The 14,953-nt window shown below is 46.4% G+C and overlaps 1 protein-coding gene across 2 annotated transcripts in view; it reads right to left on the bottom strand.

Moving 5' to 3' along the window:
* Positions 1–14,953, bottom strand: part of CLSTN2 (calsyntenin 2) — a 576,448-nt gene that overhangs the window by 79,225 nt on the left and 482,270 nt on the right. For both annotated transcript variants that reach the window (XR_004904237.1, XM_036030728.1), the window contains exons 7-8: positions 10,971–11,219; positions 3,862–3,983 (exon numbers count right to left, since the gene is read on the bottom strand). Coding sequence is in view for 1 of the 2 variants with exons in the window: in XM_036030728.1 (XP_035886621.1) it covers positions 3,862–3,983; positions 10,971–11,219 (371 nt within the window). In the remaining variant the exon portion in view is untranslated. The remainder of the gene's footprint in view (positions 1–3,861; positions 3,984–10,970; positions 11,220–14,953) is intronic.

Below are 14,953 nucleotides of genomic sequence, written 5' to 3'. Positions count from 1 at the left end.
CAGTGCAATGGCCTGAGCCCTCCACATTCCCTTCAGACGCTGGCCCCTCTGGGGGCTTTTCCAGACCCTTATCTCCAGGCCTGGGTCAGGAGCCCTGGAATGGGCTCCCACAGGCTCCCCCCAGCCACACCCTCTGCCTTCTGCCCCAGCACATGCTTCAATAGGATGAGGTGAACTCTGTATGTGTTGTTTGCCCTGTTATCACAGAAACTGCTAGAGAGCAGAGGCTCCTAATTTAACTGCTGATCCCTGATACTGAACACAGAGCCTGGCACACAGTTTGTGCTCAGAATAAACTGCTGACTAAGGAAATAAATCAGGTCCGTCAGTCATTAACACATTTACTGTGTACTGGAATCCTCAAGACTGTCTAGGAATTTCAATACACATGTACATTAGACTGGCTCTAGTCCTTTCTGGCCAAGGCCAGGAGGTTCTAAACAGTTACTGGTGGTAAATCTGGTAAAATCTTTGAAATAAGGTACAAGATCAAAGATGAGCAATGTTTGAGAGTTAAAAAATGTTAAAATTTAAAAATTTTAGAATGCTCCATAAAATGGATCAAAATATCAACTAATCACCAGAAAGTTTTAAAAGATCTCTGGATTTCTCCTTTCTCCTTCTCTCTCCTTCCCTCACTTTATCTGTCCCATCTTTGGATCCTGACATCCATTCATTGTCACGTAAATATTTACTGGAAACCAGCTGTGTGAGCTCTCGGTCACCATGTGTATGGAGGAGCTGGAGAGAGCAAAACACAGTCTTGCCCTCCAGGACCCCAGGGCAAGGTGAGCAGAGGCTCAGGATGCATGGATAGCAGGGAACACTAAGTATAGGGATGGAGATGTGTGTGAACTCCGGGAAGGACAAGGAGAGACAAACCACTGGAGTGGGTGGTGACTCAGGATGACTTCCTAGGGGAGAAGACTTTATCAGGTATGCACCGGCTGGGCATTAAGTGATTTGCATATTAGAAACTTCCGGTAAGGTTCTGTCTACACAGGGAGCAGAATCGGGGAGAGGGATCTGCGGGCTGGTCCACAGACCCTGCTGGACTGCCAGCATGAGTGTGCTTGAGGTATCCTACGTCCTGCTCACTGCGGCCCCTTTCAGAGGGAAGGCAGTGGTTTGGGTGAGATGAGGCTTCTTACTGCCACTAGGCAGTCTTTACATTTTTTTTTAAATGTTAACTTCTTCAGGTGAAGAATGCTATGGACTGAATCCTGTCCCCCCAAGTTCCTATGTTAAAGCTCCAGTGTGACCATATTTGGAGTCAGGGCCTTTAGGAGGTAATGCAAGTTAAATGGGGCGGTGGGGTGGAGCCCTAATCCAATAGGGCTGATGCCTCACAGGAAGAGGAAAAGGTACCAGAGCTCCCTCTCTCCACCAGGTGAGGACATGGCAAGGAGGCCACTGACCCAGGGCAGGAAGAGGGCCCTCCCTGGGAACGGGCCTGGGCAGCACCTTGATCATGGACCCCCAGCCTCCAGAACAGGGAGAAGTAAACGGCATTCTGTCATGGCGGCCCTAGCTCAGTGAGGATTTGACAGTGTCAGACAGTTTTATTAAGCCTGTAAACATTTTGCATTTCAGTGATAATTCTGATCTCTAAATTAAAATGTTTTAAATTTAGAAATGAAAACATTTAAACTTTTAAATGAGCAAACTCACCAAAGCAGCAACACAGAATGATGGAAAAGGCAGGCTCTCAGCACGGTCTTGCTGTGTGACCGTGGGCATGTTGGTGGACCTCAGTCTCCTGCCTCATGCCAGCCCCTGGGTGGGACTGTGGCAGAAATGAGGAGGAGCTCACATGCACAGTGTGTGGCGGTGGCTCGGGTGGTGGTCAGTGGTTCTCAGCTGTCCTTCAAGTCACCACTTTGGGGAACAGATTTCAAAATTCCTAGATTCACCATATCTTTATCTGTAGAATCAGAATTCCTTCCTCACTCATTTTTATTTTTTTTACAAGATTCTATTTATTTATTTTTCAAGAGAGGGGAAGGGAGGGAGAAAGAGAGGGAGAGAAACATCAATGTGTGGATGCTTCCTGTGCGCCCCCAACTGGGGACCTGGCCCCCAACCCAGGCTTGGCTGGGAATCGAACTGGTGACCCTTTGATTTTCAGGCCAACACTCAGTCCACTGAGCCACACCAGCCAGGGCTATTTTTATTTTTCAAACCCTGTGACTTCATTTGCCTCTATCAGTGCTTCTCAATCCCATTTTGGAAAATGCTGCAGGGCATCTATAATTGTCTCAGGCAGTACAGCAATGTTCTTATTAAAACCCCTCATAATATGGGATTTATTTTAATTGACCTCAATTCACATTATGCATTTAAAAACATCTTGTATAAGCCATATGGCACTTTAGAAGGTAGCTGAGAGGTTGCTGTAAAATCAAATAAACTATGTCAAGATTTCATACCTTCTGTAAGACCTGGAATTTCTCATTCGGAGAGACATATACTAATCAGACACCTTATTTCCAAAACCCCAGGATCCAGCAAAATGGGGTTTATTGGGAATGGATTAGTCAATGGCCACTGGGCTCCCTCAAACATCTTTCCTATCTGCTTGGCATCCTTGACCTTGTCACATGTCTGATGTTCCACCACTGAGGGATTGCCTGAGGTTAATGAATCTCTTTTAAAGAGCGTATGTCTGCACTTCTGTGTGGGTAAAAGGGGGCAGCAGTCATTCTCATCTCAATATAAATGGATTTCTCCTGGAATCCTTCCCAGGAGCACTCTCTGAGGTCAGCCCCACGGGGAGTCTGGGAACTTAAGCAGTACTCGGAGAGGGTGGGGAGACGAGGGGAATAAGGAGACAGGAGGAAAAGGGTTATGGAACGTTCAGCCCTAGACAAGGGGAGGCAGGAAGCACTCACAGTGGGTTCTGAAGGGAGAAAAGAAGACTGAGGTCCCCAGAAGCTCTCAGGATATGGGTGGGCAGGACAAAACACACCCAAGAGTGGTTGTGGCCCCAGGCAGTGAGGCCATGGAATGAGCATCATTTCACCAGTTTCATTCAGCAGACCCATTCTGCAATCCCCTCCCCTCCCTGCTGGTGCTCTCCTGCTTGACAATTTAAAACAATTTAAAACAGCTCACACCCCGCTCTTCAAAGCTCACTGAAGGCTGGCTGCACAGACTGCCTCTTCAGTGGCACAGCCACCCAGAGAAGTGAGTGCCACCTCCGCAATCTCTGTGCCGCAAGTGTCAGAAGTAGACACTTCAAAGCTTTTGATTCAAATGAGACACTTCATTTGTCACTGACAAGTGTGACACGGTGGTCCTTGTGATCACAAGTCACAAAGCTCTGGAGTGAGTCACAGATTTTTCCACTTCAGAAAAGAGCATGCACTGCTCATAGTGCACCGTGTCACTGCTTACTTCAAAGTCCTCGGGTCCCTGGGTCCCTGTTCTCAACCCGTGCCACCCAAACAAGGCTACACTGTCATCCAAAGGAGAGAGAAGAGCATCGGAGAGGAGACACAGAGCATTTATGACATAAGGATGTGCTAACAAAGATCATAAACTGATCCTGAGAACCAAGAGAAAGAGAGCCAGCTTCCCATGAGCTCAATGCAGAGCAAACTGCCAGGGGGCATGTTAGCAGGTCCGCTGACCCTGTGGGGTCCCAGTTGGAAGTGTGGCCCTCACCACCTCACACTGGTCTTTAAAATGGCCGTTTCCATCCTGATTTTAAGATGCTCTTCATGTCCCTGAGCTAATTCTTCCGAAAATCAGCAAGTGACCAGAACCCTGAGGTGCCTATCCTCTGCCATCATCCCTGGGGCACAGCATGCACCCCTGCAAAGGGGTGAGCAGGGGCCACGCACCAGGTGAGTGCCATACCTGGTCCAGCTTCCAGTGGAACTCTGCAGGGCGGAAGGTATCAGCCTGGTCAAAGTCCTTCCGCAAGAGGAAGACCAGGCGGCAGTTGTGCACATACAGGGCGTAGTGATGCCGGTTCATTTCTGAAAACAGAGAGAGAGGATTTGGGGAGTGAGCGAACCCGGGTGTCAGTGTCAGCCTCCACTAGATGCGGCTTCCCTCTGCATCACTCAGGTCCTCAAAGGACACTGGCATTCCAATTTCTCCTTTATACTTGCTTCTGATGAATGTTCTAGAACATACATGGCAGAGCTCACTGAAATGCAAGAGGATGATTCCAGAAAGCTCACAGCAAAACTTCTGCTAAGAAGTCACCTGGGTGTGCTCACAGCAAAACTTCTGCTAAGAAGTCACCTGGGTGTTAAATACTAACCTAACTTATGCTCAGATACTGTATCAGACCCCGGATAAAAATTACTTAGGTTAACGAGCTTTTATTTTTTAAATTTTTTGGTAAAATACTTCTGGGAGAGTTGAGGGAGCTCTCTGACAATGACATCATTCACTCTGGGATCCTTTAAATAACTGGTTTCTCTGAGAGTCCTGAGCTTTTGTTGCATCAGACGAGGGTACCACAGAGCACCTCTCCTCTGCTCTCTGTGCAGGGAAGGGGAGCTGCCTCCCTTTTAGTTTGCTGGCAGGAGGGGACAGATGGATTTTCCAACATTACACATAATTCTGTGTCTTTCCAAGCCTCTCTCCTCCATACGCAGACAATGAATGGGACTCTTCCCTTTTTTGATATAAAAACTTCCTTTCCTGCTTTGGAAATTTCATGTCATCAGTCCCAGTCATGATGTCCTGTAGCCGTCAGTCAGCCCCCATTGGGTGGGGAGGAAGAGTCTTTGAGCAACACTCAGAGAACTCACATGTACGATACAGCAGCCCGCACAGTAATCTCCCCACAAGACAAATGCTCCACAGAGGATGGGTGGATAAACAGGGGAGGAGGTTCAGTGAGAACAGCATGGGCCCTCAATTCAGACAGACTTTAAGTGGAGCTGTATATTTGGGTGATGCTGGGAGGGTTATTTACCCTCCAAAACCTGGGTTTCTTTAACACTGTTGGATTATCCTGATCCACGGGAATAGGATCCTTATCCTACCATAAGAATAGGCCATAGTGGTTGATTCTTGCACATTAGGCACAGACCTTGCCCATGTGGCTGAGTGGAAGGACTCAACACCAACCCCACTCCTAGAAACGGGCTCTGATTTGTTCTGGCCAAAAGGCCAGATGCAGATCCCCTTGCCACTGTGATTGGTTCAGAGCCCAGGCCCAAGTCCAGCAGTGCAGGCTATTCTCCTAGCCACAGCGCTTCTCTCAGGAATTGGCAATGTCTCAATTCAGGCCAGTGATTCATGAGCTTTTTTGACAGGCTCTGGGAAAGCACTACTTAAGTACTTCTTTTTTCTTTTTTTCCAGAAGGCAAAGAGATACTTCCTTTCTCTCTAGAAGTCGTAGTATATAACTTGGAGGCTTGGTACTGCTGTATCCACATTTGCTAACATGAAATTGATACACTTAGGGTGGCAGAGCTAAGAGATTGCAGGGAAAAGGAGGCAGGCTTTGATCAGACATTGCCTGATACTGTCTTATCTGTGGAAATTTTCAGTTACAAGAACCTCACATTCCTTTTATTATTTTATATTTTGATTATGTGATACCAGTTTGATCTGTACTTCCCATTCCTTATAACTGAAAGCATCTTAATGGAAACAATGAGAAAGTGTGTGTAAAGCACCTGCCCAGAATGGATGTTCAGTGACTGTTAGTTCCTACAAGGACTGCTGCACTGCTTCATGGCCACGCAGCATAAAAAGGTAGTGTTGGATGCTATTTGTATAAAAGCACACCCATTCTTCAGAATGCAACCAAAGCATAGAAGGAAGGTGAATGGTCAATTGGCAAATGTGGCAAGGTTAGTCTGGGCCAGTGTCTGCTTTGGGGCTGGAAAATACCCAGGCCTGGTTATAGGGATTTTAACTAAATATTTCTTGGCCCCCTCACAATAGCATAACTGATTTCCTATAGTTTCTATTGATACACACCAGGAAAATATAGAAAGAATTTTCCCCTTTGGTTTTATTTGGAGTCAGGAGAGATTGTGGGTAAGCAGACAAGGTGGGTGGAACAAAAAGAATGGAAGAGGTCTAGAGCATCTTCTAGCCTAGGAGGTTTGTCCCTCCCTCTCCCTCCACTTGTCTGCATCCCTGGAGTCACACCCACACCAGGGTACTGGATGTGGCCAAGGGGCTGGTGACCCGATACACTCAAGAATCAGCTTCCTTTCTTTTCCTGGCCTTCAGTGGTCTTCATTGCAGTGCTCTTTCCTTCTCTTTGTCCACATCTCTGGAAGATCCTAAAGCCTTCTGGACACCTTCAGGTATTAAAATATTCTTGAAGGGTTCTCTCCAAATGAAACCTCAGTCTCTCATCTGATGAAAAGAGCTTCCCACCTCCTCCGCTCAGTCCTAACCTACGGCTTTGTCACCAACAGTGGGGAAAGAATGGGGTAGGGTCTGTTCTTTCAACTGATAAGTGACACTCCTTTTCTTGATGGCTGGGACAGTTGTACCAGCCCCAATCCCACCTTTTTGGCCCTTATCTCTCCCTTCCTGGTATGAGTGGTGCTCTTTCCAGTTTCATGATTCTTCTCGGCTCCTGCTCTCCCTCAGTAGCGTCTCCCTCCCCAACATCTGCTTCTGCTGATGACATCCTGTCTTCCTGGCATACAGCCCTCTTGGTTCTAGAATTGCCCATTTCTGGATGCCCATATGTTTCACAAGAATAAGAACAAAACCACCTGTGCCCTGCCAAATTGCAGTGGGGCACCTGCTTTCCTTTTACTGCTCTCTCCTCATCCCACCACTGAGGCACCACCTGGGCTTGAGACTCCAGCTTTTATACACCCTACACTCCTAGGGATGAGTCAAACTTCCGCAAAGCTCCTGGTCTCTGCCCCAACACCTGCCTAGAGCAGACTGAACAGTGCTTACAGCTCAGCCTACAGGCCACTCACTGGAAGAGAGATTGCTACTTCCTCCTTAAAGCAGGCAACCTCGGACCTTCTGAGTGGTTTTCTGGGCATTTCTGAAAGTATAAGAGCACCTTTCTCATTCCTAGCAGTCAGGGGACCACCTTAGTACTTTATACCAGGCTGGCATCTGCCTCTCTCACCTGATTGCTGGGCCAGGTTGACCCCTTTCTCTTGGAAAGCCCTGTAAGGAAGCGGCTCTGTAGGTGGCCACTTGTCATTCATTGCTCTCAGATGAAACTCAGAGGTAGCAAGAGGGCTGCATACCAGGCAGAGGGGATTCTGGCAGGGGGAGCAGAGGTGTGTGGGGAGAGGAGATACTGAGGGAGGGTAGGAAAGAGCACTGCTCACACTGGGAAGAGAAAATTAAGGGCCAACAAAGGTGAGCTTGAAGGGGGCACAACTACCCCCACAGAATATCCCCATGGTAGAGACTGTGCTGTATGTTCACCTAACCCTGTTTCCTTTGCTCCTAGACACACAGCTAAACTCAGTTCACAGCCTCCCTTGTGGTTAGCTGGAGCCATGTGACCAAATTCTGGCCAGTGGAATGTGAGTCAAAGTGAGACATTCCATTTTCTGGTCTAGCCAGTAAAACACTTCTGTGCTCTACTCTATTCTAACTTTCTGTTCTGTGATTGGAAAGGCAGCGCCAAACAATGGAAGGAATCTGGGTCCCTGAATATCTAGGTGATGGGCAGCTTCCCCATCCCCAGTCCCACTTAGGATGGCTGGACACTGATGTGAGGGAAGCTGAAATAAAAGAGTGTTAGCCACCAAGATGTTTTTCTGTTGGTGGTGGTAACAGTGCTTTTCTTTCTTACTTTTTAAAGACTACAATTAGCCCATGCTTGCTAATCAATTCTGTTATACAACTTTTAAAAATGATTTTATTTATTTATTTTTAGGGAGGGGTAGGGAGGGAGTAAGAGAGAGAGAGAAACATCAATGTATGGTTGCCTCTTGAGTGCTGCCTGCTGGGGACCTGGACCACAACCCAGGCAGGTGGCCTGACTGGGAATCGAACCAGTGACCCCTTGGTTCTCAGGCCAGCACTCAATCCACTGAGCCACACCAGCCAGGACTGTTATCCAACTATTTATAAATTAGTTTAGCATTAGTAAGTTTTACTTAGTGGACAAGACAGAAACTAGTGCAATTTTCATGAAGGGTAATTTGGTAATTTACATCAATAGCCCTCTTAACATTTATGTTCTTTGACTCAGTAAATTCTATCAGATATATCCATAAGGGTATATATAAGAATGTTCATTGTAGCATTGCTTTATTTGCATTTAAAAAAAGACAATCTAAATGTCTAACAAAAGGGAGGCAATCAAAGGATAATAAAGCCATATGACAGAGTTTTAGACTGCCATATAATTTATACTTTTAAAGAATATTTTATCACATAGAGAAATGATCTGGAAATAATATTATATAGAATTAAGAGATAACAGTAGTATCACATGTATTATAAAACAGATTAAAAACTGTAAGGACATATACATAGAAATATAAGATTTGGTAATGAAATATACAAAAAATTATCAGAAACTATCTCCAAGTTTAGGATTTTAGGTGATTTGTATCTTCTTTTTTATATTTTTCTCTGTTTTTCATGTTTTCTGATGTAATAAATGTGCATTGATTTTATTATTTGAAAAAAAATGTTTCTGACACATAAAAGCCCTAATCAAGCTCAATTTATTCCAGATATTTTAAAATACAGGGCAAGAAGGTGGTTATAGATTTTTTTTTTAAGCTAGAGAAAAATCTTCCCCATTTTCTTTGTGCCAGTCTTAAACTACTTTGTAAGGCACTGTCTAGGCTGAGGCCCAAGCTGAGCAGCCCCAGGGCTTGCTGGTTTGAGGGTGCCGAATGGGCCCGGTGGCTGGACTGCTCTCACGACAGTGAGGACGGGTTTTACAATGGTGAGGTGCCATTGTTCATGCAGAGTTTTCAGCCAGGGCTACCAAAAAGGATCCCCCAGAAACTCAGATTTATTGAGCTGGGGGGTGGGGGATGGCATTTATATATTTTAAAAAGCATTCCAGGTTATTCTGATGTGTAGCAGGGTTGGGATCCACTGATCCAATAGCATGGGCCTGGAATGCATGGCTGGAGGACCTAGGTCCAAGCCTGTTTTCCTTGGCACTCAGCAGTTATCCTGGGCTAGTCACTCAACCTTTCATGTTCTAATTCCCTTCTCTTTAAGCAGGAATGTTAATATCTATCTGACCTGCCTCCCAGGGCTATTGGATCCATTTCGGCAAGGGCTGTATGTGTGAGGCCACTAACCCAGCTCATGCTGCTTTGCATTTCTCAGTACTTTCCTAAGCCTTTGTCTCATTGACTGGCTCCTGGATCACAGTGGGAGCACCTGTCAGGCACTGGGAGGATCAAGCCACAGGGCAATTCCTGGGACTGTGGGCTGAACTCTGAGTCTGGTCCTAAACCTCAGGGCCATCTCATGCCGGTCTGCCTTTCTGCCAGAAGGTCCTGGGAAAAATGGGCCCTGGTCCTGGCTCCAACGTAGACATACCACACGACTAGGGGAAGCTGGATGACTCTCTGTCTCAGTTTCTATATCCAGAAAATGCACTAACATGTATTGCAAAAATTGACTGAAGCAGGAAATGTGGGGCTCTGGTAGCAGCAAAATGTAAAACCCAGAATCCACAATGATAACATCAAGTAAATTAACAGAACACTGGTTTTATTGTATCTGGTGCTGCTAAGTGATTTTACACATTATTTCGTGTTTATTTTCCCCATTTTATATTTGGGGAAACTGAGGCAAGGAGAGACAAGCAACTCCTCAAAGGTCACACCTTTGGCAGTAGAAAAGCTGAGATAGGAACTTGGGCCACCCATCAACAGAGGCTGAGCCATCAGCCGTCCTTCTGTACTGTCTTCTCGTTGCCGAGGTTATTTATTTTGGGTAATTTAACAAAAGTAGCATTTGAAATGGGAATTTGTGAAATTACAGTTTAAGATGGAGCCGTAAAATTTGCATAAGATATCAGAGTGTTGGTGGGTACGCATGTGTGCTTGCATGTGGGGGCAGGCACAAGAGCACAGGACTGGAACTGGCCAGCTCTAAGCTTCCAGCTCTGAGGCTTCCTGGCTGCGTAACTGGGGGCGAGTTTACTTAACCTGTCAGGGATGTCCCTTATCCTTACAATGGGAAACACACTAATGCTTTTACAAGATTGTTTGTGGAGATGTGAGATGCTGGTTAGAAGAGAAGGAACTAACACAGATTGCCCTTCCTACACGCCAGGTGCTGTTCTAAAGCACTTTGCATACATTAAGTCATTTAATCCTCACAAGAACCCAACAAAGTTGATGACACTGTAATGCCCATTTTATAGACAGGGAAAGTGAGGCACAGATAAGTTAAACAATCTGCCCAAGGCCACACAGCCAATAAATGGTGGCAAGATTTTAAGCACCAAACTATGAACTGCTTTGCACAGCGGGCCCTGCTATCATTATTATGTATGGCACTGGTATTCAAACTGCTAATTTAAACTAGCAGGGCCCTTTCATTAAAAATAAACTTTTGTTCATATGGGAAATGACATGCAGGTTATGATTATTACATAGTTGTATTAACTCTGTGTTGTGTATACTCACAACTATAAACGTACTGTTGCCCACACCTGCATATGATATAATAAAGGTGGAGCTGCTGTGCTTGAAGAAAAGATATGCCCCCACACCTGTCTCACGTATAGCAGCCCCAAAGTACTTCTGGGAGGCTGGGGTTCTGAAGAACCCAGTTTAAAACCTCCAACTCCAGGGGCAGCTTTTGCATTCTTTGTGTCTGTACATCTGACTTTGTCCTTTTGCTGGCCCTGCTCTACCCCAAGCCCAGGAATCAGCAACCAGAAATCCAGAGACCAGGTCTTTTCCCAGGGCCCCTCTCAGGCTCCTGCTTCTCTCCCACATCTTCAGTGGCTGTGTCTCTGCCTGACCTGCTGGGACATCACAGGCAGCCACCAGAAGGGCCTGCTTAAGACTCACCAGTTTTATCTGAGTTGCAGAGGATGGTTTCCTTCTCCGCCCTCACACCGGGGCTGGGGCCGTGTTTCATCCACATGGTGATGGTGAACTGGTCCGTCAGGTTCTTGGGCACAATCCCGTCAGGGATCTTGGCACCCTGCCTGCCGTCGAACTTGAAGATCATCTCACTGCTGTCCACCAGCAGTCCCGCGGTCCAGTTCATGGCAGCACTGGGGGAGGGCAGGAGGTCAATGATACCAGAGGAGGCTCCTGCAGGGGACAGGGAACAGAAAGAAGAAAGGGTCATCCCTCATGAGGTGGGTGGCCTCTCCTCCTGTATTCTGCTACTAGGTCAGGATTAACTACCCTTGACCCCTGAACAATACTAATTTAAACTGCATGTGTCCACTTATATGTGACTTTTTTTTTCAATAAATACTGTAAATGTATTTTCTCTTTGATTTTCTTAATACCATTTTATTTTCACTAGCTTATTTTATTGTAAGAATATAGTATTAATACATATATCATACAAAATATGTGTTAATCAACTGCTTATTTTATCAGTAAGGCTTGCTGTCAACAGTAGGCTATCACTAGTTAAGTTTTGATGGAGTCAAAAGTTATACATGTATTTTGGGGTATGCTGGGGTCAGCACCTCAACCCCACATTGTTCAAGGGTCAGCTGTACTCAGCGTACTTATTCAGAGGTCTGTGCCCAGCCCTGAGCTACATGACATAGAAAAAGAAAGGCCAAATGCTATCCCTGCTCCTGAAATGCCTATGGTCTTTGTGGGGAGGCATCAGTAAGCTACTCGGAAAAGTTCTGCCTGTGGCAAGACAGAGTGCAGTTAACTACCACACAGGGGAAAGGTGCTGGAGGAATTTAGGAAAATGGGAATCCCCTGTGGGCGTTTGTGAAGAGGCAAGGTTCTTGGAGAAGGCCAGGGTTTGACTGGGATCAACAGATCCATTCGTGCACTCATCTGTCCGTTAACCTGTCAGCCACTCACTGAGCACCCACAAGATGCCAAGACCCCTAGCAGGTGCTGGTGACGTAAAGGAGAATCAGCACAGGCCCTGAATCAGGACCAACAAGTCGACAGACGACTATGATCAGGGCTGTGATGGAGGAACATTCTAGGTCCCAATCCCATGGGGAGTGTAAGCCACCTGTACTCACTCTACTTTATTTTATTCTTTAAAGATTTTATTTATTCATTTTTAGAGAGAGGGGAAGAGAAGGAAAGAAATGTCAATGTGCAGTTGCCTCCCCTGCACCCCATACCTGGGACCTGGCCCGCAACCCAGGCATGTGCCCTGATTGGGAATCGAACTGGCGACCCTTTGGTTCACAGCCCATGCTCAATCCACTGGGCTACACCAGCCAGGTCACTATACTTTTTTAAAAATAACCATTTGTGCAGGCCAAAGGGTACAGCAGTTCAGTTCTGGAGTCAGCCAAACTTGACTCTGACGTCTGCCAGCATGACTTGTAGCCTTGTTACCACGCAGAGGTCACTTAATCTTTCTGATGTTCCACCTCCTTTTACACTATCTCTCTGCCCAGGGTGTTGTGAGGACTGAATAAGAAATTGCATTAGAGCTTTCAGCAGCCTGCTCACCAAAAGGTGTGTGTTCACTTCAGATTAGCTATCACTTCATCATTATTATTATAATTATTATTATTTCTGTTACCACTGTGATTCCAGACTAATGTTCGGGGACTTAACCTGAAGCAGTGGGAGTACCATGGGCAGATTTGTGTCTTAGGAGATCACACCTACAACTTTGTGGAGGGCAGAGCTGAGTGGGAGGGGCTGGCCTGAAGAGAAGGTTGAATTGCCCAGCTGGGAAAATCCTTGAGCTTTTGCATCCTTACTTTCTCCACATCCTTACATTCCACACAGGAGCAAGGCTCAGCAAGGAGGAGGTCCTAGGGGCTTCCTGATACTGTCAGGAAATAAAAGCTAGAGCATCTAAGGTGTGCCTGGTGCTGGGGGCCACAGGTATGGGGGCTCTCTACTGGCTCAGGACCGACCAGTCTGTGGTAAACACTGATGGGTTTAATGGATAGTGGTTGGGTGTATTGCCTTCCATTTGTCAGGGATCACTGAACTTCTGAATTCTGCATAACAAAGCCTCATCTCACCCAGGAATTGGGTTCCAAAGTCAGCTACCACAAACATCCCCTATAGTTAAAATGACCCTTGAAAATCCCTCAGGAAAGAGCCATATTGGAAACCAATACACTTCTTTGAAAGTGTTCAATCCAGCCACTTTTGCCTCCAGCCTTGGAACAGATCATTGGGTCTGAGGTTGAGCACTCATTGGCTTGCAGTTGGAAGTTTTGTTATGGGGAAAATATGCTCTGTTTCGCACTGCAAGAGGCTCACCTTGGACAGGCTTCTAGGAACTGCAGACCCTGAGAGGGTGGAAGAATTCAGTCTCCCATTCATGGTCACCCTGTCACTTATACATATCAAGGGCAAATCAAGTACTCAGTTTTCTACCTTTCCCCCGACTCCTCCCCACCAGCCCAGCCCTCCCTGCCTCCCTCCCCCATTTCCATAGCTATTTGAATGAATGAAATCCACCAACATGGTAGCAGTTAAAGACTTGGGGGTAGTTTAGGAGTGGGAGATATGTGGTCTTCAAAACAAGTTCATTTTCTTAGAACTTCCAGACTAATGCAACACGGTAACAGTTTCTTTGATCCGTAATTAAGTTGTCTCTGACACCAAGATTTGTCCAGCACAGAGACAGCCTGGTGACTGGGGCACACACAGAGTGTGTGTTGGTTCCTGAAACTTCAGGTGGCCAGAGAGATGCAGGCTGAGCACTGAGGGCTCCTGACTTCTAGTTCAAGTCAATGCAGCCAGCATCACCTAGCAGGGCCCAGGGCAGAAGTGGGTGGGCCGGACTCCACACAGCAGAACCAGGGTGGAATGTGCCAGGGCTCAAAACTCCACCACTTGAGGGCCTTTTGTAGCTAAGGATCATGCTATTGTTAAGCAAATGTCCCTGTAGAATCCACACTGTTATTAGCACCTTAGACTTATAAGGGGGATACTTCTAATTTTCCCAAAAAAAGGTATACACAGAGAGGGAGAGATATAATGTAAGTATAAGTATGGGATGATGGGGAAAAGACAGAAAAAGATTGGGAGGCAAAATTAGTTGCATTTGACAAAGGCTAGCCCTGGTCAGGGTTGTTATGTACATATGTCCTATACATACAGAAGTTTATTTTTCATAGTTACAGGGCATTATTATTATTTCCCTAGGAACCTTTTTGGGGTACTGAGTCCAGACCTAAATTAAGTACTTCAAAGCTTTTTCTTAGTTACTCAGCTATGTGGTGAATATTGTCACGATTACACTTTGCAGATCAGAAACCTGAAGCTCAGCAAGCCCAGGATAACAAGCAGCTAGTGAGAGGCCTATCATCAGGGCTTTCCAGTTCTTTCCTCTCCCCTGAGACCTCCCCACTGCATCACCTCAGTGAACCTGGAGGGGACTCTCATAACCTCCTGTACATTTTACAAACATAGAAACTGAGGGCCAGGGAGGGGAAATGACTAAGACCACACAGCCACACAGCTAGCTAGATGCAGGCCCAGCTCTCAGACACCTAGCTTTCTACCACACAGTATAGTGTCCTGCCAAGCACAGCCCAGTCCCCTGGGACCCAGCTCCCTATACAGGCAGCTGTCTGCAGAAAGGTGCATTGAAGACAGCGTGTGACCTAGCAAGGCCATGGATGCAGAGCTCCCTTGTCTTCCCTGGTGAGGGGAGCAGCAGGCCACCCTGTCTAATCCACAGATGTTGCCTCCTGGGAAGCCTCAAGCTGCATTTAACCAGATGGTGCAGATTTCCACAAACTCAACAGCTTGTATTTCATTTCTCGATGCACTTAAACAAATAGAGAGATGTGCCTTCTCCCGAAGTTCTTTTCTCTCTCCTCTCCCCAAGGGATCCTGCGGAGAGCAGTAGGTAAACA

This window comes from Phyllostomus discolor, chromosome 7 (genome assembly GCF_004126475.2).
Source record: "Phyllostomus discolor isolate MPI-MPIP mPhyDis1 chromosome 7, mPhyDis1.pri.v3, whole genome shotgun sequence".
NCBI classification, from domain to species: Eukaryota; Metazoa; Chordata; class Mammalia; order Chiroptera; family Phyllostomidae; genus Phyllostomus; species Phyllostomus discolor.
The sequence above is the reverse complement of the archived record's forward strand: the minus strand, read 5'-3'. Positions and strand labels throughout refer to the sequence as shown.